Raw genomic sequence first — 14316 nt, 5'->3', positions numbered from 1 at the left:
CTGGGGTGGTCAGGAATTTGTGATGTGAATATGGGGTCAAATTAGGAACAACTGACAGTCTGTTACTGTTACTTTTTCCTTGTTACTTCAATTCCGTCTCAAGGAGAAGCCAATGTCCCGTCAAAGGATTCTGTCTCAAAGAAACCTGTATTTTGACAAGTGCAACCATTTACAAACCTTGAGATTCTGTATGTGATGGATGGTAGAACCAAAAAAGACTAAAATATCTGTTTCTTTTTTTTTCCTTTTAAACAAGCAGCCCATCGGAAATAATTCAATCCACCACTAGGCAGACTCGTCTCTCTCTCGCTTGATGTCTTTTATCTGTAACATTTCCTCCAGTTGCTCTACAGCTGTTGCACCTTCTCAACTGACCCCGCAACATCGTTGCATTTTTATGGGCCTTATCTTTTCCCACACGTGGGTGTAATTATGGTGTTTAGTTTTTTGGAGGTTTTTTTTTTTGTGATTCAAACTGTTCATCCAGTTGATGGTCCGCAGGCCTGTGGTTATCAAAGTCAGACATAATACAACAGGTATTCTGCAGCTGTCACTCTTTATTTTGTTGTTTTGCTCTGTGAGCCGCCTGCTCATTATCTATTACATAATGGAAAGAGATTGTTCAGACAAGTGAAGGATTGTTTTACATTTCCACAACTTCACACTGGCACATTGCAGCAACTGAATAAACTCTTTTTAAATTAGGAACAGAAAGGCTTCGTTCAAGGTGAAAACACATTTTACTGCACTCACGGCTGATGGATATATATATATATATATATATATATACATGACCATGATCCTATTGACCAGTTAAAGTTATTATTGTTTTGTTGTTTTTAAATGTCAGGGGAAAACACCTTAGTTCTCAAGAGAAGATGTTATTTATTTCTTAATTAACAGCAGATGTTAATTCACATGTCTGCCACTCCTGGCCTCTCTCAAAATTATGTTTTGGATTATTTCAGCTTGAAGGGTTCGCCCCATTGGTCATTAACAACACATTTTGCAGATAAGCAGCCAGAGGTTTTAATCATTATAAAGAAGTTTATGTCTTTTACTGACTTAAATAAAGGCACGTTTTAACCAAAAGATTTTGGTTAAAGAATTTTTTTTTGTTTTGTTTACTGTCAGTGATCTCATTTATGGAAACATGGTTAATAACAGCTCTCCCTAATTATCACTTCCATGTGTAGCAATCATGCAGGGATCTTCATAATGAGGAGAAGACTCCACAGAGAGTTTTAACTCCCACTAATCGTATTGTTTGCTGACGGTAAAAATGTTACTCTGCTGCACAAATTATAAACATTTGAATCACGTGGACTGTGGGGGATTCATGGAAATGTAAAAAAAAGTCCACACTGTAAAATCTGTTTTTCGAATGCCTTGACCTCACATGGATTAGCACGCTCTATGAACGCAAATCCATAATTGTTGTACGTCCAACTAAACTAGAACGTGACACTACGTTGATTAGTCACTGAGGGAAATGTGTTATTTTGTATTATATGCAGTAGATCAGCATTGACAGAGTTGACAATGATGTGTTTCGGGGAAGGAAAAGAAAAGCCAAGCCTGTGTCTCCTTCAAGTGTGCTTTACATTATATATAACAGTACATGAAACACTCTAAATCGGAAATAATTTGTTAAATGGCTGATAATGCTACATTTGGGGCCAATATTGTAGGGCGTTAAGTAGAAAAATATGTCAGTAAAAACAAACACAATGATTAAAGTGGAATGCCACAAAACTAGAACTCCAACTGTTACATTTAAATACTCTGTTAGCCAAACACAATTACTTGTGTTTTTTTAGATGAGATATATAAAACTGTTCAAGTAAAATACAGACTGTTTCAATTATTACTGTATACATTTAATTAATGTCTGCCATGGTTTTTGATTTCTATTGTCAAGAAGTGCGTTCTCAGCAACAGGCAAAACGTACATCCGCCAGTCAGTGTCATCATTTCAAACTCAAATCAATGCCTGTAAATGATAAAGAAAAAGAAAACATATACGTCATTCTGCTATCGATCTGTACTTACTTCATTGTATTTCTATTGACGCAGTTGAGCGCGCGTGGACATTCTCCTTCTGGTCGTGGAGCTGATTCTGCGAGTTTGGGTGCTGCTCTGCTGCTCCGATGGATAGACCACCACCTGGGTGGAAGACCTCTGCATCTGTAGACCTCGTGACTCCCTCATGTCTCTTGCCATTTGCGACAGTGTTTGACCTGGGTTGGTCTGCAGGCGCTGAAAAAGGCTTTCCCTGCTGATTTTCCTCTCAGGACAGCTAAAGGTTAGTGCCACTCCCGTATCTGACTTCATCTCTCTCGAAAACCCATCTGAGGTCCCATCGAAGCAGCGCCCAATTGCGATCTCCTTCGCGACTCTTGGATTTTGGTCTGTCACGGTGTAGATGCCATAGTTGTGTCCGAGGGGGTCGACGGGAGCCAACATGGTGAACGCGTGGGACTCGTTATTTGGAATGACTGGTGGATGTTTAATAAGATACTCGTGTAGGAGGTTGTTGGTGCCAACCCTGCGACAGTTTCCCTGCGGGAGGACAGATATGAGGGACCTGTCCACCTCGGCTTGGTCAAAGAGCATGCCGCTGCATTTGAACTCTACACAGGCTGCAGATGCGTTGGCTTCTCTCATGTCCCGTGTGCTGCGGATGTCTCTAATTCCATAGAGTTTGCCTTTTGTTTCTCTGTGGGTTCCTCCCAGGTTTCTTGACCTCACCATCACTTCCTTCTGCCCATGAGAACAGAACCGGTGACAAAGGGCAGCCTCACTTCCTTCTGCCCATGGATCTTAACCTTAATGAAGCACGCCCTGAATTCCTGGGGATTTGGCCACCAGGAGAGATAGTCCCCTGTCCAGGTTGTTAAATCAATTCCTGGGGATTTGGCCACCAGGAGAGGTAGTCGTCTTTCTTCAAAAGGAACAACATTGTATTCATACTTGTCCTTTTCTACTCTGAAGAATCTGAAATGGTTTGCATCAACAGGGGCACTCTCGCAATCTATCATATTCCGATAAGCATATATCGGCCCATTGGTCTCATCGAAATTGTTCTGGTTTGGCTTAGGCAAGTTAATTCTGAAGGCTGTTTTTTTCAGAGCTGAATCATCATGGTCTGAACGTTGGTAGTCTATTTTATCCAGATATGGCTGCGAGACTCCGATTATGTTTGGATTCATCTTAGGGGTGGATGGAGCTGCCTCAAGTTCTTCCCCACCCATCATGGCAGTAACATATGCAGTGTAGGCATCCGGCCTAAGGGCGTCACAGAAGGCTGGTAAACAGGCGCCGTTGGGACCAGTTAGGACACTGTCAAAACGACCCCATGCCCTAGGATTCGATGAGTATCCAGGTTTTGGCTCCAGGTTTATCAAGCTGATGACAACCCCTTCCAGCTGTTCGCTGGGAAGAAATTTGTCACTCATGTAGGCCCGAACTTTGACAAAGCAGCGTCTGTTTTCAGGTACATCGAGGTTAAAGAGTCTGCGTTCTCTTATCTCCATGTTGCCTATGAGAAAAGTGCGCTCCTCTCGTTTGCTGCGTCCACCGGTCGTGGTTTTGGTGTATGAAAAATCACCCTCCTCCTCCCAGACCCCTGTGTCTGGGTTCAAAGACCACAGTTTCATTTGGGGCACGTGTTCTTCCATTTTGACATGCTGTGTATCGAGGAGGACTTGAACACCCCCTGCTCCAAGTATTTCCTTATTGGCTTCATCCCTGAAGTCTACTGAGAACATACCATAGGTCCTCAGAGGGAGCATGTCACCCTCATCATCCACAAAATTAAGATCACCAGGAGCGGCAGCAGCAGTGGTGATGTTTCTAGGGTCAATGAATGTGACACTAGCTTTCACGGTCCCCTCGTAGATTTCTCCACTGTCTTTATGGAAGGAATTGGGTGGAATAACCAACTGTCCTATTGGGTCTTCTCCTTCAATTTCTCCGAGGTCAATGGTGTTGGTTTGTCCCGCATCGATGTCAATGGGTTTCTGCTTTCTCATCACCTTCACATCATGATAGATGGACCCAGTTTTCTTGTCCAGGATGAAAACTTTGGGTGTGTCAAGAAACAACTGACTGGGGTCAACAAAGTTCACCACTAATCTCTGTGTGTCAGGTGGAACTTGCAATGTGAAGCTGCCCTGGAATCCCGTGGTGCCCACCCTCTCTTTACCTATATAAATGTGGCCGAAGCGCAAAGGTTCTCCAGTGTCAGCTGTGACCACTCTGCCTCTAACCAGCACTGTTGGCTGCACACATTTCTGACAGCCACACACCGTCACAGCCTTAATGGGAAGGCTGTAACTCCCACAGTCAATGGTTTGACTTTCCATACTCTGAACTCCGCAGCAGAACCTGGCGTCATCTCCGCAGCGTGTATCAAAGTCTAGTGAGCCAGCACATTTGTTGTGAGGGCAGCGGCCGGCGTTGTAGTACTTGGAGTTGGTCCCGGGTTGAACGCAGTCAAGCGGCAGTCTGATGAGATGCATTTCAGGGGTGGAGTTGCAAGATGGCTGTCCTTTAGCTGTGAAATAGATGATAAAAAGGCAAATAAAGAAGACGTGATGGGTGTAAAGGCAGCGCTGTGAAATGTAGCTCATTTATAAAGGCGACATATCAGCCGCAGTGGAACATAAGCCACAAATGGCTCTATATCAGTTTGCCGAAAACACAGAGTACTTCATGTTTTTAAATTGCATATGTCATATGTGAGGGAAAATAAAACTCACGCAGTACGTACACGGAGTACAGTTGAAGCACAGTTGAAACTCAGTACAAAGTTTGAACGTTCTAGTTTACTGGCCCTTTTAGAGGGGGGTCCCAGGGTACCCACAGAGACCCCGTACCCACAAGAAACCTGGCATTTAGAGCAGGCTTTCACTATTTCTGCAAGCACTGACATAGTTTTATATCAAACTGAAATTGTTATTAGAGTGTTTTTCAACTCCTTTCTGAAATTTTATGTAGTTTGACATTTCCTGTGGCCTTAGTAATCACAAGGTTACTGTAATCTGAACAAAAGAGTCACAAAAATATGGAACTAAAAGTGCAGGAATTTAGAGAGCTGAAGACATTTGTCCAGTTCTATTACAAATCTCTGTCTTTTGAGTGTGGTCTTAAAAGAGCTGGAATTGAGGTAAAGTGTCGTTTGACTTGGAGAAAAGAAAAAGGTTTTGCCATGCAGTAATCGTCAAATGATAAAATGTCTTGATGGCCTTTTCTTGAAGTATATCAAACAGGATGAAAACGTTCCCGGACACAGTGGGATGTTCTGGGGCCTGATGTTTTTATTTTCTTTCAATGTTTTCTGTTTCCTCTCTCTCTCTCAGTTGTAGGACACTGTGGTTTTGTCTGAAAGCTGTTAATTCACAGGCTTGGATCACGGATGACTTAACGTGAGCTCAGTCCTGACATTTCTCTTCAAGACAACGTTCAATCACTGAGAAGTTGCTCTTTTAAAACAAACTGAGGTTTTTGCAGTGGTTTGAACTTTGCACCAGTGCCAGGTGCCCGGGGGTTTCAGCTACTTTGCACTATAATCCCATTGTGCTGCTCCAGGCATCGTAGTATTTTTCAATGGGTAATGATGATGAATTACCAATTACATGACATCACTGTGACTCTGACAAGTCTTTGTTAGATTTTGGATTTTACTACAGGGTGGTTTTAACTGGATCCAAATGAAGGATTACTTGGGCTAAATTGTGTTCTGCGGTAATGCGTGAAAAATTTGTTTTCGGTAGAGGTGTAAAAATGTGCAGTACATACGTATTACAGTGAGGGAGGCAGGGGTGGATTTGATGTTGCCAGCAGGGCTGTTGGCTTTGCAGTAGTAATCTCCTGACTGCTCTGGCTTTAGGTCCCTCAGTACCAGGTCCTCTTCATACTTGTACACTTTCCTGTCCAGTAGTGTCCCATTGTGGTACCTTGAATTTAGTGGTATGATTAGCATCAGGTTGTACTGTTACTACAGTTTCAACATGTGTATTGATCTCACCAGTAGTATTTGTCAGGTACAGGCGATCCCACTGCCTTGCAGCAAAACTGCACTCGTCCTCCTTCGTAACGTACTTTGTCCTCTGGGTGTTTCACAATGTGTGGCTTTGCTGTGTGCAATAACAAAAAGAAGAACTTTATATCAATTTAAAGATGTACAAAAAAAAAAGAAGAAGAACTTTACATCAATTCAAAGATGTTTGCCTGTTAAGAATGCTGAGGAGGTGCTGATGCAAATAGACACATTGTTTCCAGACAGTAAACCAGTTAGTTTTAGTATTCAATTCACCTGCAGATTTAAGTAAGAGTTGAACCCAGGAAACTCCTGTGTTGTTACTAAGATGTTGTTACTAAGAGGGGAGACAGTGGCCGGGACGAACTTCTCCTTCTTGATGACCACCATCATTGAGCTGGAAGAGCAGAATCCCAGGATTCTGAACTGACCCTTGGAATCAGTACGGGCCCGGACCACCTTTGGCTGGTCGGTCAGTGACACAGTAGCCCCGTCCACAGGAACACCAGAAACACTATGGACCTCTCCGTGCAACACATGGCCATCACACATGCAGTGGCTGCAGTCCTCACTGGGGTGACCCTCAGGGCACACGTACTGACATTTAACTGTTAGTGGAAAACATGATGACGTCAAAATAGACTGCTACAGTTATGAAAGGAAATTTCCAATAATCAGTAGTCCACACTACCTGGACATGGGCTCTTCCCACACTTTTGTACTTCCTGGGACCGTCCTTTACATTGCACTGTCACTGAGGTCCTCACACAGGTCCTCCTCCTAATCCTGCGACCTCCACCACAGGTAGCTGAACACACCCCCCACCGGCCCCAAGGACTCCACTTGGCTGATTCAAAAGACAAAGACAGACAGATGTGTCCCCTTTCTACACTATATAACAGTACATATAAAAACAACAGTTTGACCAGGACTGTACCCACCTGTACATGGAGGAGAGGAGCACTCCCTCCTCTCTGAATGGTGTCCCTGGCACGCTGGCACCAGAAGGAGAGGCATTGGCTGGGTACTGACACACTTCCTCTGGCGAACTTGGATACCTACATCATCACAAGTGGTCGCGGAACAGTGACCCCATTCACTCCAGTCGCTCCAATAACTCTGCACTACACAACGGCGGAGCGGAGAGCAGAGTTGAGACGTCGGGACCGGAGCTGACATCCTACACCGAAACGACTTTTACAAGCACGAGCAGTCGGTTTTTTTTACCTGGTGGACACTGAAAGCGAACGTAGTAGTTGGAGCAGATGCGTCCTAGCGGCTGCTCTTTGTTGATGCACCAGAAGCCCTTGTCCAGACTGGAGTGGACCACTTCCCCGGTGTCTTTAGCTGCCACCCACTCTGTGGTTCGAACCTCCATGGCTGTTGGCCGTGCGCACACTCTCTCCCTGTAATAGAAGCGGATTGCCTCCAGGCGCTCGTAGTCTCCATTCCCCCCAGGATGGTCGATATTAAACCAAGACGTCCACTCTGTCAAACCTGGATTATGATGGTTAACCGCATTTATTTTTTATAGAATTAATTATTTTTAAAAAAGCGTAATGCTATTCAGATACTGTTGTGGCACAGGATGAAGAGTTATGCAAAATGTTTTAAAGTTACAGAGATTGTAAACTTGTTTCACATGAAACGGAGTCGTGGGTCAGGAAAAAAAAAACACAACAGTACACTGCAAAGATGGGCTCTAAACTTTAAGAGCTTCTGCTTCTGCCATTTGAATATGACTTCATATACCCCAGAGAGCATTGCATTGTCAAGGTTCTTTCCAAACCTCATGGTTTGACTGATGAGGCGTAACGTCTAGTTTTATTTCAAAGTCATGCTCCATATTCTGAAACCTGAGTATTTCCTAAGGAGAAATATCGGTAATTAAAATTGAAAAAAAGCAGTTACCACATACAAAGGGAGTATTTTTCTCCAGCAAAGTAATGCATTGCTTCAAGCTAATGAATAAAGTCTTATTCTGGGCCCACAAAGGGATCTAATGGAGTGGACATATGTTGAAAAACAGCATTTCTCTGTTCAATTAAAAATGGTAAAGTCAACAGTCTGACAGGACACTCAGTCTGACAGGACACTCGGTTTTAGATTCCTCTGTCTGTTTCTGTACTTTGAACGTCTTAAGTTTTCCCACGGTGCTCCTTAAAAGAAACTGTTTACATGTCAGCCAGTTAAGACTTGAATCGATATAATACAAGATGACTTTTAAATATCATATATGATATAACATATTTGTCTTTAACATCCAGTTGGTAACGTGGCGTATTGTGACAACCTTTGTGTTTCCTTTATGTTTGCAGGTTCTCTGTGAACTTTATGACGTAAAGATCATTATGTTTAAGGTACAAACATGGATGTATGGATGGATGGATGGATGGGTGGGTGGACAAATGTCTTTTCTGATCCCCTTGACCAATAGCACCAACACAAAGAGACCAATAACTATAATAATACCTGTTGTCTGTGAGTCAGTGAATGGGTTGGCAGCCACCCTCCTGCCCCGGTCTGACTCACTCCTGGATCCTGTAGAGGGAGAAGAAGACGTGACTTTTATATCCCTGCATTCCTGAACTCCAACTTGATGTCTATCAGAGACTAAATTTAAGAAAACATAAATCCAACTTTTATGCACTGACAACAGGCCAACGCTCAGTCCTGCAGAGCTATTTCTGTACGTAAGGGCACGGCCTCAGGTTGACAGCCTGATGTAAAACTATAATTTAGACAAACATCTGGATGAACATTTGATACGATATCAGTTAATGTCATCTCCCATCTTTCCTTTAATTTTATGTAAACTTGCTGTAAAATCATCTCCGTTCACCTTTCCTGTTTGTGTGACGGAACGTCTGGCGAGACGGAGGAAAGTTAGTGTTCAGTGTTTATCTCTCGTTCGCTCTTCGCCTCCTCTGCTCCTCATCCTTTCATCCTCCTTCCTTTCAAATCTACAGACCATCCTTTCACCCACAGTCTCAGCTGAGCTACTAATCATATTTGTTTCTCAACTTTTGGCTCCTTGTCCTCCTCTTGTCCTCTCCTTATTTCTTCACTCATCAACAGGCAGTTGCTGTTGAGGTTGCTTATCAAGCTCCAGCTGAGACAAATCAGCTCACAAAGAGTCATCTGTCCAGCAGCAGTCAGAGCAGAAAACAACACTCGAACTGATTTAATCAAACCTTAAACAACACACACACACACACTTTCAGTATTTGGAAAAATACTTTGTGAGAGTTTTAGTGGACTATTCGTGTTAGCAGACTGTTCTATGTGCTAATTTAAAGTAATGAAAACAACGTAAGAGTTTTTTTGTTTTCAAGTTTCAATAGACTATATAGGTGGTACACACACACACACACACAAGGCATATTTAATCCCGGTCTGATTGCGAGTGCATTCTTGTGATTTGTTGAACTTCAACTCTGACACGTTGGACCCGTTGGTGATTTGAAGCTCAAAGATTCATTTTCCATGAGGGATATATTTATGTTTTTGAAAGAAACGTCAGTTGTTTGCTTGACATTTGTTCTCTGAGGTTTGAAGCTGGACGGTAAGAGGAAAATCTAAATGTCATGCTGTGGGAGAGAAACAAAAGGTGCTTATGTGGCCTCTCTCTGCGTGTGTGGGTGTCTGGGTGTGTGTGTGTGTGTGTGTGTGCGCACGCCCATAGATCATACGAGTCATACGTGCAGGCGCCTGACACAAACAGGGTTACAGTGTTACTGTATGTTTACCAGCAAACACCTCAGAGACAGGCAGAAGATCACAGTCTTTGTTGTCAAGTTTTTTGTCATGCCAGCAAATTTATGTTTAAGCTGAAAAAAATAAGAGGTTCAGAGAAAAATCTTAAATGTTATAACTGGCTTTTTAAAAATTAAAACACAAAATCACCATGATCCAGAATTGAACAACCGTGATTTGTTCACTTTCTGAGTTGAACCTCTCTGCTTTTTGGCAGAATTTAAAGCTACCAAAGAAAGAAGGACGAAGGGAAATGTGGAGATGTTCAATGGCTTTGGCTCCTCTTAATGATTTGAGAATTGGAAATCCTAGGATGGGGGGGTCACATTGTAAAAACAACAACTGGATCCTACATGACAGGCTGGTGGATAGTGTTAAGGTCACCAGAAAAAAACAGAAGCCAACAACATACGTACGTACATGAGAAATCCATCAGCAGCGTAATGCTAAAGCATCTGTCACCAAAGTCTAGACGTTTTTGAATTCGGCACAACCGGCGGATTCTTAGATGTGAGCGCAAGTATTTTGTGAGTAGGGGTCTGGGTATGTGATGATCTTTTTGCCATTTCATATGGAAGCTGTTTATGTGTTTGGCCGGCTGCTGAGCTAAGGTGTTTGTGGTTATGGACGAGTCTGCTTTCTCTCTCTGGATCCTTCTCTCTCTTTACACCAATACTCCTTCCTGTCAAGAAGCCAAGCCTGATTTCTTTACCATCTGCAGCTTGTTAAATTAAATTTTTCCCCTTGACATTAAGTAATGATGCAGATCAACCTTGTGATTTAAAGGTGTACTACAAAGGTTTTTTGGAATATTTTCCCCTTGATACTTACAACAACACAATGGCACAGTTGGACTTTTGTTTTAAAAATAACTGGAATTTCTCTGTACGTAGCCTATGTGAAAAGCAGCAGACGAATGCTGCGTTCAATGAACCCTGTTTTATAGCAAAGGGTGTCTGTCCCCAGCTTTTCAATTGGAGGACTGCGCATTATTCTAAAAGTGCGCCTGACGCGAAAGATAATCTCTGGCAATTTATCAAACGTCTGTTGTTTCCTCCCAGGTTCTCAGGTAGTAAAGCCTCCGTCTCTCCCCGGAGTTATGGTGGGAATTTTGCAACAGCTGTTGCCTCTAAATATGAAAGTTAGCTCATAAAACTGTAATACAGTGTATGTGGAGAGTGTCTGTCAACACAGCGATGGGAAGTGAGAGACAGGAATAGTGTAGGTGTAGGTAGTTGATGGAGCGATGACAGAAAGAAGGGGAGAAAGGTGAAGGACACGTTTATGGAGAAAGAGCTGAAGGAGATTAAAATCAGAGGCAAACGGACACATGGGAATGAAGTGGTAATATAATTATATAAATAAAAGAGTATGTAGGAGTTATAACAGGTCAGGTTAAATAATCTGTTGTAATTCCTCTCTTTTATTTTCCCCAGATTTTCCCCAGCAACTGAACTTTGAGCCATAGAGACGTCCAGGTCCGTTTTATATTTAGTTCCTGCGTTGGCTAAAGAATTACATTTATTTTAGAAAGATTCAATATAAATCATTGACCCGTTTATCCCAGCAACCTGTCGTAGAGGGGTGTAAAAAAAAAAAAGACGAAAAAACTTTTAAGATGAGAGTCCAAAAAGATATGTATGCTTTTATGAACCGCCAGCTACTTTACCTAAAGAAGTTAATCGGTAGCAGCTGTCAGGCAGACAGAGAGTGAGAGCTTTGGAAAAAGTGCTGCTCGTGTACTTATTCATGAAGAGTGGTTTAAGGCGATAATGGTAATAAAGGTCAGGGGTGAATTTTGCCATCTGGTTCAGCCTGGAGAAAGTGACAGTAAACAGACACTTCAAATGGGAGAGCGGGTAAAAGGAGAACATGTGGCGTTTCTACACTGCCCTATTATATAAGTTCACCATAGTTAATGAATGAGTGAGCGTGTTTGTCCCACCCTCCCAAAATGGTCAAAAACTATACACTAAAACTACTTTTTATTTTACCTCAAATCTATTTCATTAAAAGTCTGTGATTGTGGTTTGTTCCACAATCCTTGTAACAAACAAACAAATGTAAAAAAGTGAAATGTCAATTACAGGAGGACAAAAGACACAAGTCTGACTTCACATTGTCCTGGTGGATTTCACGTCTACCATTGCTCGCTGCTGATTAGCCTGATGGGGAAACGTGCTGGGGTCTTCACCTCCACCATCAGGGACCACCGACATGGGTGGTCACAAAACACGAACGCGTGAGATCACCACCAGACGTTTTCTCTGTACCAGCCTTGATATTCCTGTCATCCTCTGGGAAATGTGCTCAACTCTGCAGCTAAGTCACATGTGAGTGTGGTCGACACTTGACTCTTTGTTTTAGTATATGAGGGGAAGGAAAAAAAAACACACACAAAAAAACATTTGAAGACAGATATTGAAAAAAAAAACCTTTTTAAAGTTAACTTTAACTTCTGTTTCAGTTTTGGGTCGAACCCTGGGGTCTGTGTGTAGTGTATGATGGAATTGAATTGTTCTAACAGTTCTGGAGGAAAAAGAAAATCAAATGGCATCAGATCAGAACCCATTTGAAAGCTTCAAATATTTCACCAGGTTTCCATTCAAGTCAAGATTTTGAAAAAAAACAAAAGCCTGAATAACACTTTGATTTGTAAATTATTATTTTTTAAGGGGTTGAAAAACCTGATTAAAAACCACAGCTCAACTGTGGAGACGTCAGAGAGACACCTCTTGACTCACCTTGGATGGGATACTGACAGTGACAATAAGGACAGAAAACCTGTGTCCTCGAGTCAAGGACGCAAAGAAAAGACATTGATCAGGTTTCACTCACCTTGGCTGAGAGCCACAAAAGCCAGGACGGTCAGCAGGACGGAGACCCTACTGAAGGTCATCATGGGGTCACACCTCAGCTTTAAGGTGACTTTTCGACAGCACTGTCATAAATGACTAAGGAAAGTTTGAATCTTATGCGTTCAGGCACGGTGGAAATCTCTCAGGTGTGAGTGATGCTCCTGGTCGAGCGGAGTCTCTCACCGCTGCTCTTTCACACACACACGCGTGAGTCCGGCTGCTGATGTAGAGATGGGAGTTGAGAGGTTTTTAAAAGAAGGGTCATCGGGACTCCACACCAATCCAGCCCCTCTCAGCTCACCATTGGCCAGTCAAGTGAAACATCTGGGTCCCCCATATCATTTTCCCTAAAACGGTGAGGGTAGGGTGGGGGTGGAGTGGGAAATAGTCATACAGAGACGTATGAGAGGGTGTGGAAGGGCGTTGGGCTTGATAGTGAAGGGAGAGAGAGAGAGAGAGAGAGTGTGTGTGTGTGTGTTGTTGTTGTTCAAAATAGGGATGCGATTTCCACTGTTTCCAGCCAAGGTCTCATAAGTTCACTGTCTTTTGAAGTGAAAATTGAGGAATTCTTGGCTTAAAGCAGGAGTGTGTACGTGTGGGTGTGTGTGTGTGCGAGCTCATTTCAATTTGTACAAAAATAGTTTGACACAATGTTTTCCTGTCCTTGTTTTTCCTGTCCTTCACAAACCCAAGGATTTTTTTTTTTGTATGTTTACTCAGTTGAAATAAAAAAAAGAGCGCTTGTAATCATTCTGTGAAAAATGTCCTTCACTGCCCACATCTGTCTTTCTCTCCGTCAGCCTCTTACTCCATCTCTCCAGCAAGCATACGACAATGCCAGATGCAGCTCTCTCTCCGTGGTTCTGACTCCTGGTTCAGTTTTGTAACTTTTTAACAGTCTGTGATTGCAGGTCGTCACAGTGCCAGAGAGTAGAAATGTGGTCATATGGAATGTTGTTCAGGGAAAGCTCCTCTGAAAACACAGACACAGTATGTGCCTGTAAAATACAGTTCAGTGTAATTGTTGCTATTAAGTATGGAGAAGTGGCATAATGGAGTTACAAGGGGTAGGAAAGGGGAAATGGGGGAGGGGTCAGCGTCAAAGTAAGCTTTATTGTCAATTTCTTCACATGTAGCAGACATACAAAGTCCAGTCATTGTCCCATGCGTAGATAAGACAGGACAAAACATTAAAGTGCAAAACTAAATACTAATGTACAGTACGGTGCAGTGAAGTGTGATCAGAAAAAAAAATTGAAAGAAGGCAAATTAGAGCTGGAATTGTTATGTATTATGTTTTGTAATGTATCATGATCCAAATACCAGTTTAATTTGTTTTGTTTATGTCACGGATTTAAGTAAATTAAAAATTGAATATATAGAATTTGCACCTGAAACCTACTACCTAATTGATGGGTGTGATTGAAGATTTAAAATGTTATTAAGAAACCTCGTATATGTTCTCTATTTATTTCTGTTTTTACTTTATTTTTAGTGTATTTGTACACACAGATCTACAATGTTCTTCACATTATTAATTAAAGATACGTCATTTCCTTTTCCGTAGCAAGAGTGTTCAAAAGATACCGGAAATGTGCGCTCTGCTTTTCCCAACAAACATTTGGTCGTCGTCGGGTGTGTGCGTGCCACGAGGGAAAG

The 14316-nt window shown here is 42.4% G+C and overlaps 1 protein-coding gene across 1 annotated transcript; it reads right to left on the bottom strand.

Moving 5' to 3' along the window:
* Nucleotides 1-443: 443 nt before the first annotated feature.
* Nucleotides 444-12717, bottom strand: cilp2 (cartilage intermediate layer protein 2). The gene is given in 11 exon segments (XM_025054084.1): nt 444-2760; nt 2805-4558; nt 5803-5960; nt 6032-6140; nt 6320-6383; nt 6386-6651; nt 6735-6890; nt 6985-7167; nt 7271-7540; nt 8516-8584; nt 12638-12717. Coding segments are annotated over 11 exon segments (3789 nt in total). The 5' UTR covers nt 12702-12717; the 3' UTR covers nt 444-2064.
* Between the last annotated feature and the right edge of the window lie 1599 nt (nt 12718-14316).

The sequence above is a fragment of the Cynoglossus semilaevis genome, chromosome 2 (genome assembly GCF_000523025.1).
Source record: "Cynoglossus semilaevis isolate Cse_v1.0 chromosome 2, Cse_v1.0, whole genome shotgun sequence".
In the NCBI taxonomy this organism is placed as follows: Eukaryota; Metazoa; Chordata; class Actinopteri; order Pleuronectiformes; family Cynoglossidae; genus Cynoglossus; species Cynoglossus semilaevis.
The sequence above is the reverse complement of the archived record's forward strand: the minus strand, read 5'-3'. Positions and strand labels throughout refer to the sequence as shown.